Raw genomic sequence first — 21796 nt, 5'->3', positions numbered from 1 at the left:
GTCTATATATATATAAAGGAATTTGTCTAATCTCACAGCTTGTATAAATATATTTAGATAATTCTTAAAAACTCAATATATTGCCCACCCCTAGCTGAAGTGTTCTGTAATGTGTTTGTTTGTAAAGCATTAAATTGAATTGTGATTCAAACAACAGTTAAAAAATGTGTTTATTGAAAACTGCATTTTATAAACATCAAGGCATGGTGATATTGTACACATGAATACACTTTTTTTATTCAGCCTTGGGTTCACAGAGAATGTACAGTACGGACCTGTAGGGAACCTTAATCTAACAGAGCTAATCTAACAAAACTCATTATTGGTTATTTGACAGGTTTAATGGATGTGTTTGAGCAGGTAACACACTAAACCATACTAATCTAGCAGTTTTTTATTGAGAATGAAAAGAGAAAGTAATGTTTGATTTGCTTAAAGACTGTCCTAAAACCCTATAGGACAGGGTTGCTTATTTAAGCATTTTAGATTGGTGTAAAAATGCCTCATTGTTCAATAAGTATATATATTGTTCAATAATAAAACGTACAGATGCATTGTTTAAGGTATTTTACTGACTTTGCAAAATAATGTTTGTTCTCCTTTAATTATGATGTTCCTATATAGAAACATAGGAAAAATTCAAGACTCATCTCTCAATGTAATTTCTAAAAGTACTGCTTTATAGCAGGCTTGATATTACAATATGCTCATTTTTAATATCTTACATATATATTTTTACATATATTTTAATATCTTACAAAATTTTTTTGAATATATCAGTATTTACCATATAGTGTAGTTTTTAGACTTTAATTCTCTGTGAACTTTAGTGCTGAACATGTGCAGAACATTCGGTTAAATATGGTTTAAATACGAGTTATAAAATAACTGGAAATGTGTCTTCTGTATACTAAACTCTGCCACACTCACACACACACACACGTACACATCAGCATCCAAAACCAGTACATTCAGGTCCAAATGCTCCTCGCAATGAGTGTAGATATGAGTGTCTGAAATGGGGTTGCTTTAAGAGTTAAATGTACAACTATCTTCTTGTCTTCTGATATTATAAGAAAGGCGTAAAAGAAATCCTAGATCCTGACTGGTTTCACACCAAGATGTAGTAGAAGATTACATGCTGTTCGAGTCAATTCGTGGCTTCATTCAACATCTTTTAGTCCAACTCTTCATTCCTTCACTTTCTTAAGTTTTCCAGCTTTAGAACGGAGAAAATCTCGCCTGTGTTGTGTCGATATCATGTTCCTACAGAAGAAGAGAACAATCATCAGTTTTAACAAATACTAATCCATGAAAAAGATTTCTAGTTTGAACTAGGGGTGGGACAATAATAATATTCCATTTTATTGTATCATATCAATACGTGGAATTAAATTTAAACATTTTTATTGAAACACAGGCACTCTGAACTCCTTAAGACTCGCCCCCCCCAATTTACAAAACTTACAAAAGTTACTGATTCATTACTCCACATGGTAGCGCTAATCAAAGAAGAGAGTAAACCTGCGGTAAAGTATATTGGTTGTGAAATTCTGTGGGACTGTCACAAATTAATCCATAATTTCTAGTATTCGCTTATTTAGAAGTATTTTATACTCTTCAGTAACACACATGCCATAAAGTAGAGCTGGCCAATATGTCAATATTTACTCAAATTTATTTATCTTTTTTCCCCCCACTTTCTTCCAATTTATCTGGGCAATTATTTCACCCTTTCAGCTGCTACTGAGCTCTATATTCCCCATCACTATTGATGCCACAACACAAAGAGGGAGTCAGACACCACCTCTTTTTGAACTGCTGCTGATGCACTCGGAAGAAAAAGCGCAGCGACTTAAACATCAGCTCACAGATGTGGGAGGGCCATCTACCCACCTAGAGAGAAAGGCCTCCGGCAGCGGATGGCAAGCTACATGAATGGGATTCAAACCAGTCATCTCCCAATCAAATTGGCCACTACTGATAAATATTTTGTGCCAAAACATTTCAATAAATATCATATATCATAAAACTGTCTTTAAATATTGTGATATAATATTTTTACAAATTAACAGATCTATATTGCTATCTAACCCTAGTGTGTGATTATGTACATCATTTGCATTATCGTGGGCAACGTATCGTGATTTTAATGTATCATAAGGTGCCCTGTGATTTTCAACCCCTAGTGTAAACATTTATATATTTATGGATGTTGGACCCACCTGGTTCAGCTTTTTAAACTCCACCACCTGAAAGAAGATGTGCTCTAGGATGTGTTTGGCGTCTCTCTTTTCTTTGTCCAGTTTTCCATTAATTCCTAGAATGTCTCCGCATTTTCGCACATAAAACTCGAGGTCATCGTCAGTGCCTGTAAGAGAAGAGAAACAGAGCAAGTCATGATTGAGTGATGGCATAATATTCTCCCCAAATTTGGTGTATCAGCCAAGATGTGTTTTGGTTTGTGTTTTGCAGTGGACGTATGAGGCTAAAACTGCTTAAAATAAATAAATAAATAAATAAATAAATAAATAAATTATATAAGGAAAGTTAGCCTAGAAGAAACTGAAAGCCCAAATCGTTAATTTGTCTCAACCATAACAGTTTGTTAAAGGTGCTACAGAATCATTTATTGACAGTTTAAGTTATTATTTGATTTAAGATAATGTAAGGAAATTACCTTGATTGGGGTGAAAAATTATAAATTGCTATTTAACATGTTTATTAAAACCTTCACAGCTGCCTAAAATTATTTTACTTTTACCTGATAGTATTGCTTTCCAGCTGGCACAATTATTTAAATAGCTAAAACATTTGAAACTAACTAACTCGCCAGTCAGGTTACCTTAAAGAATAGACTGTAGCCAGTCACCTGCATTAGCTTCTGGGCTTTTTACCTGCTCCAGAGGCATCCATGTGGACCTAGAGTAATATTTTAGGTTATGTTCACCCAGTGAAAAAAGTAAAATGGGCCCAAATCAGATTTTCTGACCAAGTGCGACATTTCTTTTTGCTGTTTACACACTCTTTTTAATGTAACCCATACCTGACATCTGTCTTAACAGTTTGTGCTGTGTAACTGATGTGCATGTGCAAAACAGCATCGCTTCACGTAAAGTTTTAGTTTTACCCTTGTCAGAAGCTATAAAGGAGTTCAGGCTGACAGCTTCCCCTGTTTGCTCAATGCCTTTTTTCATTTTGTTGACGTAAATATCGCATAAATTCTGATCTGGCTGTTCAGACAGTGTCGCACTGCCAGAAGACGGATAAGTATGGGATCTCAATACCACATCTTATTCGAGTTGCCCGAATATCAGATTAATTGTGTTTTTATTTACACACAAAGAACAGATCTGTGTCAAGGATACAGGCCACATTTACCTACTGTGTGAACACAGCCTCCATTTTCTTCCAAAGTAGTCATTGCAATTAGCTTGAAAAGGCATTTAATAGTGGGCCAGATGTATGAACACTTTTGGTTTTTGAATTGGCCTGTTTTACAGCTCTTTTCCTACATTTTGCCATTGCCTGAGGACACAACAGTGTTTGAAATTAACATGTCTTATCCATACACAAACCCAATATTATATATAGTTTTGTACTGTATGAGACTGTTATCTTCTTCATCGACTTGGTGAAAAATTAACTCAAATGCAAAATGTAAAATGAAAACTTAGGCACCAAATCATCTTGGCTCACTGAATTCACTTGGGAAAAGGGGAAAGCTGTCCACACCACAGCTTTAACCATTCCAAAGTAAAGGTCACCAGTCACAACTATACAGAATGTCATGACTGCGGACTTACATTTGTTTGACAGTTGGGCTAGTCGCACTTTCTCTGATGAGAAGGTTTCGTCAAGGTCAAAAAGGTCAAGCATGGGTGGGGGCAGGTCTCTAAAGGCAGGCTGGAAGACCTATGCAAACAAGTCAAACACAGTAAATACTTAAGACTAAACATTTACACAATGATAGGAAATACAAATGCAAATTTAGCACATACACTCTAAGCAACACTCTAAAAGTTCTGATTAATATTAAAAGGGTAATTTGTTTTTTTGGAATGCTTTTTGGTAGGGATGCCCAAATCCGAATCATTTGATTTTGAGTATCTGCCAATACCGAGTGCCGATCCGATACTTTGGCAATGCAGTAAAAATCACAACCATTAGTGTTTTTTTTAATTATTTTATAATTATTATTAAAACAATAGTATAAAATTTACAATTTTACAAAGTACCCAAAAGCTATCTAATTTATTTCCATTTAAATATGTATCTTTTCTTAAATAAATGAAATGTTTATAAAAATAAAATATAACACAGAAAGATGTTGTCACAATTCTCTGAGGACATTGAGGCAACTCAGTAAAAAAAAAAAACTGTTAATATGCATTTTACAAAAGATTAATTTCATTGTGAATATTCCTTGTGAATCTCTTAAAATAGTGCTTAGTATTACAACTCTTGTTCTTGTGTACTGACTTACCAGGGGGAACTAATCATAGGGAACAAATGAACACACACACAAACACACAGACTTTTTGGTGAAAAAAAAAACAGAACCCTGTGAAAGAACCCTTTAAATCTCCAAATGGTGCAATATAACACTGCTGAGAACCCTTTTATAAAGTATACAATACAAGCATGCCCATAAGCAATAGGAGACCATTGTACGAGAAAGCCGCTTACAGCGGGCTGCAGAGGTGGCAGTGGCGTTTCAAACTGTGGTGTGATCAACTGAAGTGGTTCATGTTTGACATTCAGTTGCTTGTAGGCCCTGGAAACAACAGAGACTTTATATCAGTACTGAAAGAAAAGATGATTGTGGTAAAGTATGGGTACTAAAAACTAAAAAATAAAACATTTATACACGAATATTAAAGAAATAATCAGTAAAAGTAAAAGGGTACAATACTAGTGTCCTGTCCTGTCTTATGACTTATGGCATGTCAGTGTATTTCAATGTTAAACTAGGTGATCCTAATATACATATGATATTAAGCACTTACATAAACATCATAGAGCTACAGGACACTAAAGTGACACTACTATCATAATATAAAATAAGTGTAGCATTTGTTTATTAACACACAAGCACAAATATGTTTGTTACCTGATAACAGATGGAAGGGTGTCGGTTGACAGTTTAAATAGAGACATATCAAAAAGTGAGGTGAAGTCCCGTGGGTTTTCGTCCCCCTCCTGCAGACACACCCTCAGTCTCTCAGACAGGCAGCCTGTGTCTGGTAACATGGTGTAATCTGTGATCTGGAAAAGTTAAAATCAATCAGTACTAAATGAGAACAAATGTGTGAAATCGCTACATCAGTCCAATTTTAAATACTAGACAGAGCTGACTGAAATGCCAAGATGATGCGAATGCGAAGCTCACACAGGTTGCCAGATTGGCAAACAGTGGCAAGTGACAATGAGTCGTACTCCTTTAGCTGATCAGAGAAGGTATACAACTGCAATGTTTTTATACATACTATATATAAAATGTGGATTTTATATAAATGTGAGCTTAAAGTACACTGGGCTGCATTAGCCAAAGCTGAACATCTCAAAAACTGTATGAGTAGAGTCTGCAGAAATAAGTTGCAATATTAAAAAATAACACAAACAAAGAGAAAGATAAAACAATAGGCTTTAGTGGTTATATGGGATAGGTTAAAGTGAAAATACAATGCAGTTACAGATAATAGGAAAAATAAACAATAATGGCTTCCAGAGCGTACAGGATTTTGAGTGATGAATAAAATATTGCAAACCTCTGGGTCTTCTGCATCTATTTGATTAAGGTGAATGTTGTCAGTCATCAGCCACTGGAACAGAACATCCTGCATCACAGAAATAACATATTAATGCAACAGAACTTATGACCAGCTAAAACATTCTCTTAGCCTTCATACATGTAAGAGTAAACAACCCAGTCAGTAATTATTAGTGCTATAAAGCAATTTAAAAATAATTTATAATACATATTTATATGCTATGTGATTATTTAATCTAAACTAATTTCATCACATTCATCACTTTTAGCACAATTTTAGCAATGGAGCAAATAAATGAATTGTTAAATTTCATATACATAAAAGTCCACCTTCTTTATTCCAGATATTTACCATAGCACCATCGTCAGGCCTAAATCATTACCCGAATGGAACAAAATACATGAACAGTTCTTTACACTTCTAAAATACTTTGCAAACACTGTATGTGCCCAAACAATATAAGGCAACAGACTGTAATTAGCTACATTTAAATTCTATTGATTACAGACCATCAAAACATTGTTAAGTTCATTTAAAGTCAAACGAGCAACAGTTCATGAATGCAGTTTTATTGACCATTTGTGATGAACCCATTTACCTTACTGCTCACGCCTCTAACAATCAGATACCCAGACAAACCAGACTACAGTCTACATTCTCAGGGTAGAGAGCACAGTGTAGTCTGGGAAAGCGCTCTACACGGGTGTGTTCAGGTTGCCCGTTTGTGTGTCTGTGTCACTCTGCAGTTTTATCTGTGAAAATAGAAATGCAATGACAGCTGCTGCTGCTACTGCTGCTTTCTGAATCACGCGTTGTGTAGTCACGTTTCTGGGGTGGTGCACATAAGTTATGCTGTAAAGTGTATAGCTGTGCATAGGGTATATGTAGGCTGTGGTGCAGATTTGAAACAGAAGCATAGATTAGCGTTCAGAGCTCAATACCACGCTCTTCTTTTGGATTATGTTACCTGCAAGTGAGAAAATGTGTCATTTAGAATGCAAAGCAGAGCAGTTTCATTCAGCTTCTTTACGTTATAGTGATCGGAACTGTAGCAACGAGATTAAGCAATTATTTTAAACAATAATCAGCCTTTATTTTTTTTACTCATTACTTTTTCTGTGATTATTTCATCTACATTAACGCATTCATTTGACAGAACTACTACTACTACTACTAAGAAGAAGAAGAAGAAAAAAAATATTATCCCTGAAGCTCACCATTATTTTACTGTTCTCCTCCTTGTCCAGATACTGGTCACTAAACATGTGACAGGAACCCATCACTGCCAGTTTACCTGCATTCTTTATTCAAACACAGACACATTAGCATAAACTTGTAAAGAAAAAGAACAACGTAAAAACATACAGCTGATCATAGGTCAGAGATGAAGTACTGTGTGAGAGAAGATAAACTGAAACTCACTGGTATTTGGTATAAGGCCAGAACTGGCCGATTAAGAGGGAAGCACACAGAGCCGGTGGAGAGAACAGCTGCAGCCGGTTTCATTACATTCAGTGTCGCTCCATATGGATACACAAATGTGAGGGCCCTGGTTAAAGCACAAAAGTTCATTATTGGCACATTATTTCATATGATCTTATGTTTATCAAATCAGGGCTCAGCAAATGTCAATTGTAGGAGAAATTCTGGAATCCAATGCAATACACGCAGTACCTGTTAAAAGTTTGGACACACCTCTTCTCATATAATGTGTTTTATTTCTTTTTATGATTTTTTACATTGTAAATTTAATATTGAAAACTATATTAAGGTTATACAGGAACATTTTGTAAACAAAAAGTGTTAAACCAGAATATGTTTTATACTTTAGATTATTCTAAGTACCACATTGAGCTTTGAGGACAGATTGAACACTCTTGGTATTCTTGGTATAGAGTCCTCATGAGGTAGAGTTACCCATCTCAGTTGCTCAGTTTTAGATCAGGGGATTGTGGATCACAATCACCTTTTTTGTTAACTATGCAATTCCATATGTGTCCCTTAATAGTTTTCATCTTTATCATTTTAATCTAAATTGTAGAAAATAAATGTAATAAAGAAAGAAAACAATGAATAAGAAGGTAGGTCCAAACTTTTGACAGTTATAGTAATGCACAGAACACTACAAACATTGATTATCCCTTAAAAGAATGTTATGTAGTTCCTCTTTATAGTTTAATATTGTTATATTCCACACGACTTTTTTTGCATGGATTACTAAATTATCTAGTCTGATCCTTATCTAGGTCACAAATGCAGATAAACACCACCTAAGTAAAGTTATAACACAACCAACTGCACTGTTGATTTTTTGTTCAATTTTGTGTTTTTTTTTTTTATCACACATAAACATCCCCAAGTGCAGGCTAGAAAAAGTAAGTGAACTGTCTAAAATACAGTACAAACCTCCACTAAATGTTTCCTGTAGTTAGGACTTAGACTTGCATGTGTGCGATTCCCTCTTAATAACATGCCATCACGTCTCTACAGCTGGAGTTACACTACACAACTTTAAGCCCAATTTTACCCCGGTTTACAGTTGGGGTGAGTCTGTGTGGTTCTAGATGGTTCTAGTCTGCAGAACCCGGTGCAGTCAGAGATGGCAGTCAGAGTAAAAGTTGAATAGTTTTTGATGGACTGAGACTTGATTTTAACCCTTAAAATTGCATCAGACTTTAGTCTTGAAAAATCAACATTTGATTTTTCGACCCAATTTTGGGCGGAATCTTGTAGCATAAACTCTTCACCAACTCGAATCTGAACCGACTCCATCAGCAGCCAATAAAAACTGACCTTTAATGAAGTAACCATTTATCTATAATAAAAAGTGAGACACATAAATAGCATAAATAACTTTTTTTAATATAATTCTAATTTTCCGTTCCATCATATAACGTTAACACTATTACAGCAGCTGAAGTCGTATCTGCATCTTCCATTCTTCCAGCTTTTTATGTAATGAGACAATGCTGTCCATGTCTCTCAGCCCAGCATGTTTTTACAGACTCTTTTGTTTGCTTCTGCACAAACAGCAGCACAAACAAGGACTGCAGCAAGCTCATGCACCTTCATTTTGGCACCTAAATTTCCTGGGTAACGCGAGTCACGTGGATAGTGGCACATGTTGACAGGAATCTGGTGGTATAGTGTATCAGGCCCAGTCGTGTAGTGTGTGCTCTATATTGGTTCAGATTCTATATTAATCGCCAAAAAACAGTGTAGTGTAATATGTCCAGTCTGGTTATAATCTGCTTCCACTTTAAAAGTTATGTAGCGTATCCAAGGCTTAAAAGATTAAGGTCAGAACACTGATGACCATTGTAACTTTAACTTTAAATGTAACTTATAACTTACTATACTTTTGTTTCTATGGAACAGGCTATAAATATTCTAAAAGCTTTCTTATATAATTCTGAACACAAATTCCCAGTAGTTCAGAATCACCATATTTTAATCCTGAATGCATGCACACAATAAAGACTTACTGTGCATTGTTTCCAGGGCTTTCATCATCAATGATCCCTGTTACCACTTTCCCAGCTGCACGACTGATCTCCCTGCGAGACACAGCGAGAACATACAGTATTAACAATAGAGATAATACAGGAGTCAAAAATAATATTTGTAGCTTTTAAAGTAAGAGACCTGTTAAGAACACCATTGGAAACAAGTGCTTCTTTGGGATGGAAATACTTGTAGTACACATTTCGCACTACAGTGTCTGCAAAGAGAAACAAATGCATTTGAGGTAAACTGATATCAGGTTAATTAAAAATGCCATATAGAGCCAAATGTTTGTTTACTGGTATTCACTTAATCTTGCTCACCACTGTTGACCATTATTCCAAACTCTTCCAGGAGAAAATTGATATTGGTGTCATATTTGACTTCTCCTCCTTCTCCAAGCATAGCAAGAATATTTCCTCCACTGTTTAGGTACTGCTTCAGGACCTCCAACTGTTGAAATTATCAGACATAATCCAGGTTAAAATACAGAGTACGCAGCCTTTTACAAATGGAAAATGTAATCTGTTCCCATTTTTCATGACTTATCTACATAATACAATATGACATTTTGCATCATACAGTGCATTATACATTATACATTATTATTCGGGATATGCCAAATTTTGGGCATCCAAAATTATTTAGCCGAAAATTGTGGGAAGATAAGAATACTTTATACCTAACATAGCAACACAATAAAGTTTCTTTAATAAGCAAGACAAAATTATTTTCATGCTATTTAATTAATTAACTGTAAAGAAATGTAAAAATAATTGGTGCCTTTTTGTGGTTCAGGACTTTTTTAACATTACTACTGACCAACGCTGTGGTAACAGAACAAAGTTCAAAAGAAACCAGTCTACGACAGGTGATTAGCACCTCACCTCAGCAGCCGTGAACTTCTCTCTGGGACCTGCAGTAATCCACAGCTTCACACCATGTAGTTTCTCTGTCGTGAGCTCTTCTTTGATGCTAAGGAGGAACAATTACAAAAACATCCAAAAATGCAGCAGTTAACACCACACACGTTGTTTTGAATAAATCTGAGAAACAGGATATTGATGTAGAAACTAGGGGTATGGAGGGAAGTGTTCCACCCATTACCAGAATCAAGAAAATTTGGCCCTTTCAAAAATCATACAGCAGAAAAGCAGAAGCTCTGTTTAAAACTTTTAATTTGAAAGCGAGTTTTGGCAGGAAATCGGGCAGCCTTTATAATTTACACACTGTGTTTGCTTTTAGGTTGCTCTGGGTCTTTTTTTCATTTTTTAAGGTTTGTGACACCTGTTCAGAACTGACCTCAGCTTTTGTCTGATTGGAGCATTTGGTTCATTTGCACCAGCTTTAAATTTAAGGTCAGTAAAGAGAGCACAACTACACAACTGGCCACCAACGTCAATAGACTTTAATTTCAGGCTGACATCAAATGAAGAAAACTGTACGTCATGATAATGTCTAACAGCTCCTGGAGAATGCACGCAAACCTTGCTTTAAAAGTAACATCTACTTATAAACAGAGTACAACATCTTATAATAAAAAGAAGTTCCGAAAATATTGTATTCTGTTTATTTTTTTGTGGTTTACTGATTCCACAAATGTTGTAATATGGTTTATACACTGATGTACTATCATAGCTACAGTGGAATAAGCTTATAGCTAATACAGTGGATTTGGGGGATAGGGTGTCTAACCCCTATGTATGCCTTGTACTTGGCCATGTGGTGGAAACTGGACCCTGAATAGCGATGGAAGGCCTTTATGTCTCTTTGTCCCTACATTTTGGAATGAACTCATTTCTAATTACAATGACATGATGGGGTGGCTCAACTCATGTACATTTCATCGCAACTGTGTCCAATTTCCACCACAGTCATCAGGGGCAATGCACACCAGAATCTTCCTGTTGTGTATTTGGGTTAAAGTAAGTGTCTGTGGAAGAACTGACTGATTTTGTGTAGCACAGTTGTACCTTTGAATCTTCCACTGTGCCCTTAGCCTCTTCTGAAGAGACTTGTATCCACTGTTGGCAGTAAACAGCTCACGTTTGGAGGAGTTGAAAATTACGGTGGTCCGTGGTTCTTTATCCATCGTGCCTTTAAGAGCTGCCTATGTTATCTAAAGACAAAAATCTGATGAAGAGAAAAACAACAATTGTTTTAACAGTTCTAACTTTCCAAGGATTCCAAGGCCCCTGTTAATATAAATAACTCATACATTTCTATTTAGACAAAAAACTAATCGTTTGAATCAGATGTTTTAGAGCAAGAAGCGAAATGAAAAATGGTTTCACAGTTGTAGTAAGTTAACAACAAGAATATAGCTAGGTAAGCTAGTAAAATCAATAAAACAAGCAAATACAGCTCTTGAAAAACATTATGAACCACTTCAGTTTCTTGATCAGTTTCTCTGATTTTGCTATGTGTTGGTGTATTTTTCGTGCATCTTGGCATGTTCTCCTCCACCAGTGTTACACACTGCTTTTGGATAACTTTATGCCACTCCTGGTGCAAAAATCCAAGCAGTTTATCTTGGTTTGATGGCTTGTCATCATACATTTTTCTCTTGATTATATTCAATTCAATTCAATTCAATTCAATCAAAGTATCTCATGGCTTTTAAGTGGTCTCTTTTTTCCAAAGCTGTATACTTTATTACATATTCTTGCACATATGTTTTTTTTTGGCCACTTGTACGTCTCATTATATTGGATATACATAATAAATTAATAAGGTACGGTTTAGTAAGTTACAGTGTAAAAACTGTCCCACAGAGGCTAACCTTTAGCTAGGTAAGTTAAACTACCTTTTAACATAAACAGTCGTGCTTTTAAAGGCAGTAAGTTAACTAGGCTGTTATATTTTTCCCATTAAATTATCAGAACTATGGCGCGTGCTAAGACAAGGAGTAATTAACTGTATGGTTTATAACCGTATTTACTAGCTAGCCCCTTCTAAATTGGATAAATACCTAACTAACGTTAAATATCTGAAAGCGCCGTGCTAACGTTAGCAGCTAGTTAGCTTAGCAAGCTAACTAACAGTCAGTTAGCCCGTTAGCCAGACCTGGGTAAGACTGGGGAGAAATCCGCGCATTATTAAAGTAAGCGCGTTTACAGCTCGGATACGAACTACAGGGTTATAAACTATAAACCGCGACCACTGCACTGGTTTCATTAATAAAGAACAGTTTGTTTAATTAAGAAGCAAAATATTGAAATTTTACCTCAACATTCAGCATCGTTTTTCACCCTTAGCTGCCGCGGTGCATTATGGGTAAGTGCTGAAGACAACAGTAACCACGGACGCGTCGCCCATAGTAACCAGTAAATCATATCCAGCTCTGGAAAAAGACCACTTCAGTTTCTGTAAATGTTCTATTCATGTGTATATGTTCGGGTAAAATGAACACTGTTGTTTTATTTTATAAACTTCATTAACTGAGATGGTGCTTTCGGATGAACTGGAGCTGCACAGCGTGAAGGAAAAGCAGCAACTATTGTTCAGCACCTCTAGGAACTCCTTCAAGACGCTGAGAAAACTATTCCAGATGACTCTCCGTCATGAAGATACTGAGAAAATACAAAGAATGTCCTCTGTCCTCAAAGCTAAATTTGTGTAATAACTCAGCGCAGACATTAATGTACAAATAGCTGCAAAAGCTAAGTTAAATTCCTCTTACACACTTCCATAATGACGTCCACGGAACTAGACTGCTTGCACTTATTAACCTTCCGCTTGACAATGCCCCACAGGTGCTTAATATGGTTTAGGTCTAAAGAAACATACTGGGCAACCCATCACCTTTACCTTCAGCTTCATCAGCATTTTGGAAGTGCGTTTGTGGTCGTTATCAGGTTGTAAAACTGCCATGCAGCATAGTTTCTGAAGGTAAGGTATCATATACCTTTGCTCCAGAATGTCACAGTACATGTTGGAATTCAGCTCACCAATGCCAGAAGAATTTGTTCAGCCGCACTGTAGACAAGGGACTGTAGTCTTGGTACTCCTCAACTAGGGCGCCGCTCCAAAAATAGTCACACTCAGATATTTGGTTGGACCACCTTTAGCTTTGATTACAACACACATTCGCTGTGGCATAATTTCCAAAAGCTTCTGCAATGTCACATCATTCAATTCTGTTCAGATTTGCATTAATTCTCTGCAAGATCTTGTATCGATGGAGATCTGGACCACTGCAGAATGTCTTTTCCAGCACATCCCAAAGATTCTCAAATGGGTTCAAGTCTAGACTCAGCGGTGGCCAATCCATTTGTGGACATGGATGTCTCATGTGCCCTGAACCTTTCACTCTTCATGGCCGTGATATCAGGGGAAAAAAAAAAAAAATAAATATATATATATATTAATGGAATAACTTTGTTATTCAGGTAGTCAGCGGACCATTCTTTGGGCACTTAACATTGCTAAACCTAGAACTGACCCACAGCCGCAACTCCAAATCATAGCACAGCTATGTGGCATCACTTCAGCCACCTTGCTACCCTGATGCTCAAACACTCTGGAACAGGAAAATCTGTTAATTTAATATTTAATGCCAAACATGATCATAGTTTTCTATTTGAATGTCAACCCTCAAGAATAATACGCAGTTTATAAAGATAAGTTTGAATAGTGCTCTAAAGAAAAAAAAAAGAAGAAAAGAATGGTTCTTCAGCAAACTTCAACTGTTCTCAGCACATTCTACCAATGTCTAGTTTTACATGGATATGTGTGGCTTGAATTCCTGTATAAGAAAGGTTATAATCATGGAGGCAGGAAATTGATCGTCCTACACCCAGTAATTTGTATTAAATCTACAATACATATGCCCTTCCATATACACAATATACAGACCTAAGTACTTTTTTGCTGACCTAAATATTGCTCATTGCGCTTGCTTTACAAGAAAACTTTAAACCAGGCCTGTCAAAATAACCTTGTTTGGATGATATACATTATCCAATAATAACTGTAATTGAAAGACAACTTAATCCCACTGCTCACGTTGCATAATACAATTACACCATAATAAGCACACAAAATGTTCAATAGTTTGAAAAGCTTTGACTTTGTGCACCTAGGCTAGTCCACCCTGTGTTTATGGAGGCACTGATGTATCAATCACTGCATGACTTTGCTAAAATGAGGTGCATTCATGCATACGTAAAAAAAAAAAAAAAAAAAAAAAACACCATGTCCACAAAATGAAAGAAAAGGGAGGTTAGCAAAAATAATTGTGCCGACCCATATAATTGAAGATGATTGATGAGCCAAGAACGTAAAACAACAAACCACTCATAATTGTAAATTGGGTGGCTGCCAACAACCCACAATTTCAAATGAAAGTGCAACACTCTGCATACAATAGAAAATCAACCATGTTTATTTAACTAAAACATTGCAGATTACTCAATCAATTTAAAAATGAAACAGGACATACATGGAATAAATTCCTACAACTTCAATCCTCAAAAATGCCAAAAGCACTAACAAGAAGAAAAAAAAGGAAAATTACTGTACAGTGAGTCAAGCCATTCTATTACTTAAACCAAGCTACTCCAGGTTTACTTAACAGATGACTAATGAAGACATTTGCAGTCAGGCTTTTTTCCAGCCACATGAAATGCTTACATTTCAGTGAAACATTGCAAGACCATCCTTTTAAATTTACCAATTTGCACAGGAAGGCTATTCAATTCAAAATAGCTCAAGCAAATCCTTATAAAGAAGGGAAACTGAGGAGGAGGGGTCCGGTGTATTACTGTCTAATATGCATTTTTAATATTTACAATTCATCATCAAATCCTTTGTTTTCATGCACTGTTGAAAACGTGGTTTTATCTACTCTGAAGCACCAGTGAAGTGCTCTGAAAATAGTCAAAGCCTATTATTATTTAATTAAAAAAAAAAAAAAAAAAAAAAAAAAAAAAAAACCTAGTCAGGCATCAATGCAAGCTCAGCCCCTCCAATAGCTTATGAATGAGACCTTTAGTCCTGTGAGGCAGATCTAGAACGAGAACGGGACTTTGATCGTGAAGGAGAACGGGACACTGAACGTTTGGCAGGTGATTTGGAACGGTCACGATCCTCTTGGGGAGAAGGAGAGCGTGAGGCAGACTTCGGCCGCTCGCCATTTCCGTTTTCCATCGGTGATGCTGAGCGGCTGCGTGACTTTTTGCTCACAGACTGCTCCTTTGAGCGGCTTCTAGAACCTCGCTCAGATTTGGGCTTCGAGTGACTCTTGGATCGGGACTTGCGGCTGTCAGAACGGGAGCGTGACTTGTGACTTGCTGAGCGACTGCGAGACTTTCGGGTGCGAGAGCGAGAACGGGACTTCTTGGACCGAGACTTAGCAGGAGACTTTGAGTGGGACTTTCTCCTAGACCTGGAGCGGGACTTGCGGCCAGACTTTGAACGAGAGCTGAAAAACAAAAATCAAAAAGGTCACACTGCTGACACTCATGTCCACACACACATTAAACGTTTAAAATTATTTGATAAAATAAAAAATGCAATCTTACCGAGAGCGAGACCTTGAACGGCTTCGTGAGCTCCTGCTCCTCCGGCTTCTGCTACGGGAGCGGCGCCTGCTACGAGACCTGTTACAGAAATGCCATAATTAAAGATGGCATCCAAAAATATATAAATAATTTTTTTTTTTTTTTTTAACAATTAAAAAAATAAGACAGACCTACTCATGGATAGGTATTCTATATGCAAGCAACCTGATAGACCTACCTGGATCTGCTACCAGAGTAAGAACGGCGACGTTTAGGCTTGTCCTCCACAAGACGAATTTTTCTGCCATTGATATCAGTGCCATCCAACTTGTCCACTGCTCTTCTCAAATCAGAGTAACTGCGGAACTCAATCACTCCCTCGTTGGGGCGTTCTTTGTGGGCATCAGCATAGGTCACCTCACCAGCCTGCCGCATAAAGTCCTAAAATCCAAAGAAACTCATAAGAATGCCACTCAAGCTAGTATTTGTAAAAATTATTTGCTAAAGGGTTGCAACGGTATGAGATTTTCACGGTATGATAACCGTCTCAGAAAATACCGCGGTATCACGGTTATCACAGTTTGTTACATATATTATTAAACTGACCCTTAAAGAAATTACAACAAAGGTTTTTTGTTCAATTAACTATTTATTGTAGAAACCTGGAACAACTATATAGATAATGTCTCCTTAAAAAAAATAAACTGTACACCATTAGGTGAAGGAAACCAGGTTTTTCCACTACTCTTAAGGTCATTAAGGGTGTATATAATTATATACACACACACACACACGTGTCACACATTACATGTCCTCTAAGAAGTAAAGATCCTGTGTTTAAACTATTCAGTACAATTATTTAAGTTTAAATTATTTAATATCTGATAAACTGAGCCTGGGTCAGTGTCTGATCAACAACTGTTGTAAACGTCCGTTTTACTGCCAAGTTGGTATATAACCAGATAGAGGGGATTTATTTGAGTCTGGTTTTAACACATGAAAAACAGGCACGTCAGAATTTGAAAATTAACGCATGTAAATGAATGGCGTCTTTCACATCCAGTCCGGCGAGCACCTTTAAACGGACACGTGAATTCGTCGTAGCACGCACTTCACGCCTGAACCTGCGTGCCCGAATTTCGGATAACTCAGCGCTTTTGCGGGCGCTTACCGCATGGGTTGTGCACGACTACAAAGATTTTATTTATGTTCAGATTAAAATTTAAACTAAACACATACTTTGCGCTGCACGACGGGGTGGTGTTCTTGGAGATGGGAGAACAGGTTTGACGTATGTCCACCTTTAGCTGTGACTTTACGGCCACATTGATTATAAATCGGATAACCATCCTCGGGTGCGCTCGGCAGGTATCTGAAATAGTCCCACACTGCTGATTTTAGTTTAGCCTTTTTTTAGGCGGACAGAGATTTGTTTAGTCTGATGCACTTTCTGCTGTTCTCACCGCTGTGTGCTGAGCAGCTGAAGCGGAGCAGAGTTGCGCATGCGCGGGTGAGTTTCTCCGCTGGCTTGCTTTTTACCGGTAATAAGCAAACACACACGGTATGATAACCGTGCATTTTAATACCATGGTATACCGTGAAACCGGTTACCGCTGCAACCCTACTAAAGGCTTAGCCAGCTTCATTTACCTTAAGGTCCTGCCAGCTGCAACGACTGGACAAATTTTCCACAATTAGCCGGTACTCTGTGCGCACGGGTGGTCCATACTTATCTCGACCAGAGCGGCTTCTGCTGCTGTAACCACTACTACCACCTTTTAACAAAAGGGGGGAAAACAAAAATTAGACAATCACACAGGACATCTCATAGCTCCACTGAGGGCAACCAATCAAGACTTTGAAATTAGCTCATGAATATTACTTTGAGCTCTCTACTTCCCCCCCACAATGTGGAGTCAAATATTCCTTACTGTAGCTTTACTCAGCACCAGACACTCTGAAAGCAATAAATGAGATTTTATATTAAACAAGAGGGGAAAAAGGAACATATATAAAAGGAGATAAACCGTGGCAGACTCCTGAATGTGTTCAGTCACATTGACTTATGTTTGTACTACTGTTTTTATCCAGCAGCCTAACCATGCCTCTGCTGCCGTTATAAGGAGCCCATTAAGTAACCGGCATACACAAGAACTAAGTGGAGCCCAGAATTTAGTTATGCATGGCTAACAAATGAGCACTCCCATTAACTTTACATACAGGAGCAATCTGACCCATGTTAGGCATTTATAACTAATCTGTGTGATAAATTATGAAGCACTTGATTTTTCAGTCAGTCACCTCATGGGCTCCGTACACTGAACAAGCCTAATTGAGTTAAGAAAATAAAATAAATTGACTCACATACAAGAAAAAAAAATGAACTGGAAAAGAACCCATACTACTTAGATGCTGACTAGCATTACCTTCCTAGTGACAGCATATGATAAAGCAACGGAAGCCCATTGCTCTTTCACTAAAGACTAGATGACTGCTACATCTTTCACATTAACCTCTCCGATATTTTGTTCAACATAAAAACCAATGGGTTTCCTCACCATCACCCTGGTCTATTGGCAAAAGGCTGCTGTCATCATGGCTTCCGGTTAGGTCAGCCAAGGGTCAAAGGGCAAAGGTCACACACACATTGTAAGGTGAAAGCCAAGGCCAAACGGGACAGGCAGTCATCTTAGCCTCAATGGACTCGGACTCAGCCCGCACTGGACTCTTTCAAATTGAAACATCAAGGACTTTTGTTAATGTTGATTTCAAATGTATACATATAGCATGATCACATGTCAAATGCTTTGTTTACATGCCAGTGAGGCTTCAAAACTTATTAAAAGGGGCAAAAACCACTATGTACCAGAAACTGACGTACAGCCATCACTTGACATGCAAACAGTCATGTTTCCTGCCAAATAATTTACTTTCAATAATGTATAATTAAAAAAATCTGCCCTTTGGCACATCCTTACAGAACACACCTAAACAAATGAAGTCACATTTTAGGTTGAACAGCCAATTAACATATAGCAAACTGGTCCGACTTCTGTGCATCATGAGGCAACTGCCTAATGTGGACAACAAGTGTATGTTGGCCAGTATGAAACACTAGGAACACTTCAGTCACAGCTCCTGGAAAGCTTTTCAAGAGAATGTTATGTTTGTTTGATCTGACCATGAGGGGATTTTTTGAGGGACAAAAAATATCTATATGGCTGTATCTTAAAGGCTGTACTTACTGCGTCCACCACCCCCATAACCCCCACCATATCCATCTCTGTCCCGCCGTGGTCCTCTTGCATGCTCAACTAGGACACGCTCACCACAGAGCTCTTTGCCATTCAGTTCGTACACAGCATCGTCAGCATCACGGGTGTCCTCAAATTCAACAAAGCCGTACCTGTGAAACATACAGAACAAGGTTAGAGGAGCCATTCATGGAACAGTGCACAGGCTCTTGCATATTAAGCAACCTACCTATGCAGTGTTCACATTTTGGATGAAATAAAAGGCAGAAGGGATCATGGCATGATTGTTCAAACCAGCTAATCTGGTGCTAACCACCAAGCCACATTTAAAAATTCCCGTTTTCTTGCAAACCACATGCATGTCTTAAACAGTGACAACTGATCAAAGCCAGCCTGCTAAAGCAGAACTGAAGTGTGACAGCACAAAGTCACTTAGAAAACATGCACAAATTATTATAACGTATTGGAAAATCTTTGCCTCTAAAGCTTTTATACAGAACATAATTTAACAAACTATGCCATAGAAACTGTAGCTAGAATTTAAATAATTTAGTTAATTGACTAAGCGACATTTTACCACCACACCGAACTGTGTAACTGTTTTTGGAAACATCTTTACAAAAAAAAAAAAACAAAAAAAAAAACAAACACACACACGCAACTATTGTTTTTGCGCTTCCCGTTATAATGTCCAATAATACTACGGCTAAACAACGTGACAGACGTGTCAATGTTCTATTGCATCTTGTATAAGCTAGCTAGCACGCAAACTAAATATTTTCACCCTCACTTTGGAGCAAGATGTACAACAATTAGTATTGCGCTCACCTTTTCAATTGTTAGGGGAAAAAATAGCTCCAAATGAACTGTGAAAACAAATTCTATGTTTAGCCTGCTAGCTAACTACTGGTTAGCTTAGCTACGTTCCTCCGTTTCAGACAAGGAAGTTGGTTGAATTCAACTAACGTTAGCTAACGTTATTTAGACAAAGCCTGGCTCTGGCCGCGCCTAACTTAGATTAACCCATGTGGGTTTGTTAATATTTACAACCCAACACACGTATACTTAAAATAATAAACGCGTAACGTTACAAACATTATCCAGAACAGGGCTTTTCTTCCACAGCTCCTCGAGTGCATACTCTGCACGGGGCCGAGAAACTAGCCAACTTACGCTACCCTAAACGCTAACCACTCAGGCCTAGCTAACTGTGCACGTTTACAACAGCTTTTCAGATTTAAGTTACACACACGAAATATAGCTAGGTAGCTAGCTAGCTAACTACACCTAAATTTCTTACATTTATACCTTAACATCTTCAATTGCTAGGACAAAACACGACTACCTCATTTGCACGCGCCCCCGTCAGCTAGCACTTCGGCTGAAGCTAACAAGCTAACTGTTAGGTTAGTTAGCTAACAGTTCTCCTTCACGCCCGCCATCTTGAGCACGCGGCCGAATTTGTTTTAAATTTCAAAATCAAACCGACAGCATTCAAACGGGTTTAACTGTCACATCGATGTGGTAAAGCTAGTTTTGCTGTGGCTAATATGTATTTGGATAGTTTTAGTTTTGGTAGATTAACGATTTTAGTTTAAAACACGCATATTGGTGCACAAAACAATGTGAACAGAATGGGAGCGTTAGCTACAGCTAAACAGTTCTGCTAGCTCCACTTACCCGTTCTTCAGATCGATCTCCAGCAGCTTCCCGTAGCCGCTGAAAAAGCGCTGAATGTCCTTCTCCCGGACGTGGTAGCTCAGTCTGCCCACGTAAACACGCGGCATTTTTGCAAATAACCTGCTTTTTCCTCACCAATGAACAAATGAACTGGATAACACTCAGAACAAAGCTCGGCCGTCCGCTGCTCTCCGCGCGTGAGTGTGAGTGAGGATCCGCGTGGCTTCAGCAGTGTTCAACTTATAGCAGTGACGACAGCAGCACGGCTGACCTCACAGCCGGTGTGTAGATAAACTATCCAGATCTGTCCTGAGACCGGTTTAATATTAAGATAAAATTTAACAGATTTGTATGGAAGCCAATTACAGCCACCTAAAATAAAATACATATCTTTGGTCCTTGCATGACTGGCTAAAATGTATCTTATTAACTTAGTATCTCAAAATAATGACTTTTGTGTCACAAAATATATCCTCACAAAAATTATTGCAATAAATTATATAATTTTTTAGACAATTAATATGGCACTATCATATTGATAATATAATAGCATAACAAAGCATTCATACCATTTTAAACAAAACATAATGTTAATTAATATTAAAATATATTTTTAATATATATCTTCACCTACTACAGTTCACACTGTTTATATGGAGTCACAGTTTTGAAGCATTGGTCACTGCATGACTGGCTAAAATGACTTAGCATCTCAAAATAATGAGATAGCATCTAAACATAATGAGAAAGCATCTCAAAATAATGCCTCAGTATATCAAAATAATTACTAAATAATTATAAAGTATCTCAGAATAATGATAGCCTCTCAAAATAATGAGAGTACCTCCAAAAAATAATGACTTTGTTTTTAAAACTAATGCCGGATATCAACAATATCACATTTTCTTGTCAAAACCAACACTGAGATCCTGTTGTGTTTCTTAAAAAATAAAACAGAACCGTGTACTATTTTAAGTTCTATTTGATTACTACAGGGCTAGATCCGATTTTTCTATAAGGCATAAAGAAAAAAGAATACAGTATTTTCTGCCAAAAGTGGCTCATTGCCATTTCTTACACA

At 37.4% G+C, this 21796-nt stretch overlaps 2 protein-coding genes across 3 annotated transcripts; both read right to left on the bottom strand.

Moving 5' to 3' along the window:
• Positions 1–152: 152 nt before the first annotated feature.
• Positions 153–12596, bottom strand: ift52 (intraflagellar transport 52 homolog (Chlamydomonas)). Of its 2 annotated transcripts, none has more exons than XM_007251379.3 (14): positions 12505–12596; positions 11252–11411; positions 10166–10253; positions 9602–9731; positions 9420–9495; positions 9260–9331; positions 7197–7323; positions 6992–7075; positions 5772–5840; positions 5114–5268; positions 4690–4777; positions 3807–3915; positions 2226–2371; positions 153–1266 (listed from the first exon to the last, which is right to left on the bottom strand). In XM_007251379.3, exons 2-14 carry the CDS (start codon positions 11368–11370, stop codon positions 1222–1224), a joined length of 1308 nt encoding a protein of 435 aa, XP_007251441.3. In that variant the 5' UTR covers positions 11371–11411; positions 12505–12596; the 3' UTR covers positions 153–1221. The 2 variants fall into 2 exon arrangements, with proteins under 2 accessions (XP_007251441.3, XP_022538052.2); XM_022682331.2 differs by having other exon boundaries at positions 11252–11397; positions 12505–12554.
• Positions 12597–14641: 2045 nt separating this feature from the next.
• srsf6b (serine and arginine rich splicing factor 6b) lies at positions 14642–20946 on the bottom strand. The gene is made up of 6 exons (XM_007251384.4): positions 20716–20946; positions 19027–19187; positions 17432–17556; positions 16020–16222; positions 15803–15880; positions 14642–15702 (listed from the first exon to the last, which is right to left on the bottom strand). Exons 1-6 carry the CDS (start codon positions 20820–20822, stop codon positions 15270–15272), a joined length of 1107 nt encoding a protein of 368 aa, XP_007251446.2. The 5' UTR covers positions 20823–20946; the 3' UTR covers positions 14642–15269.
• Between the last annotated feature and the right edge of the window lie 850 nt (positions 20947–21796).

The sequence above is a fragment of the Astyanax mexicanus genome, chromosome 24, assembly GCF_023375975.1.
Source record: "Astyanax mexicanus isolate ESR-SI-001 chromosome 24, AstMex3_surface, whole genome shotgun sequence".
Classification (NCBI taxonomy): Eukaryota; Metazoa; Chordata; class Actinopteri; order Characiformes; family Acestrorhamphidae; genus Astyanax; species Astyanax mexicanus.
Note: the sequence above shows the minus strand (reverse complement) of the source record. Positions and strands in the feature narration are given on the sequence as shown.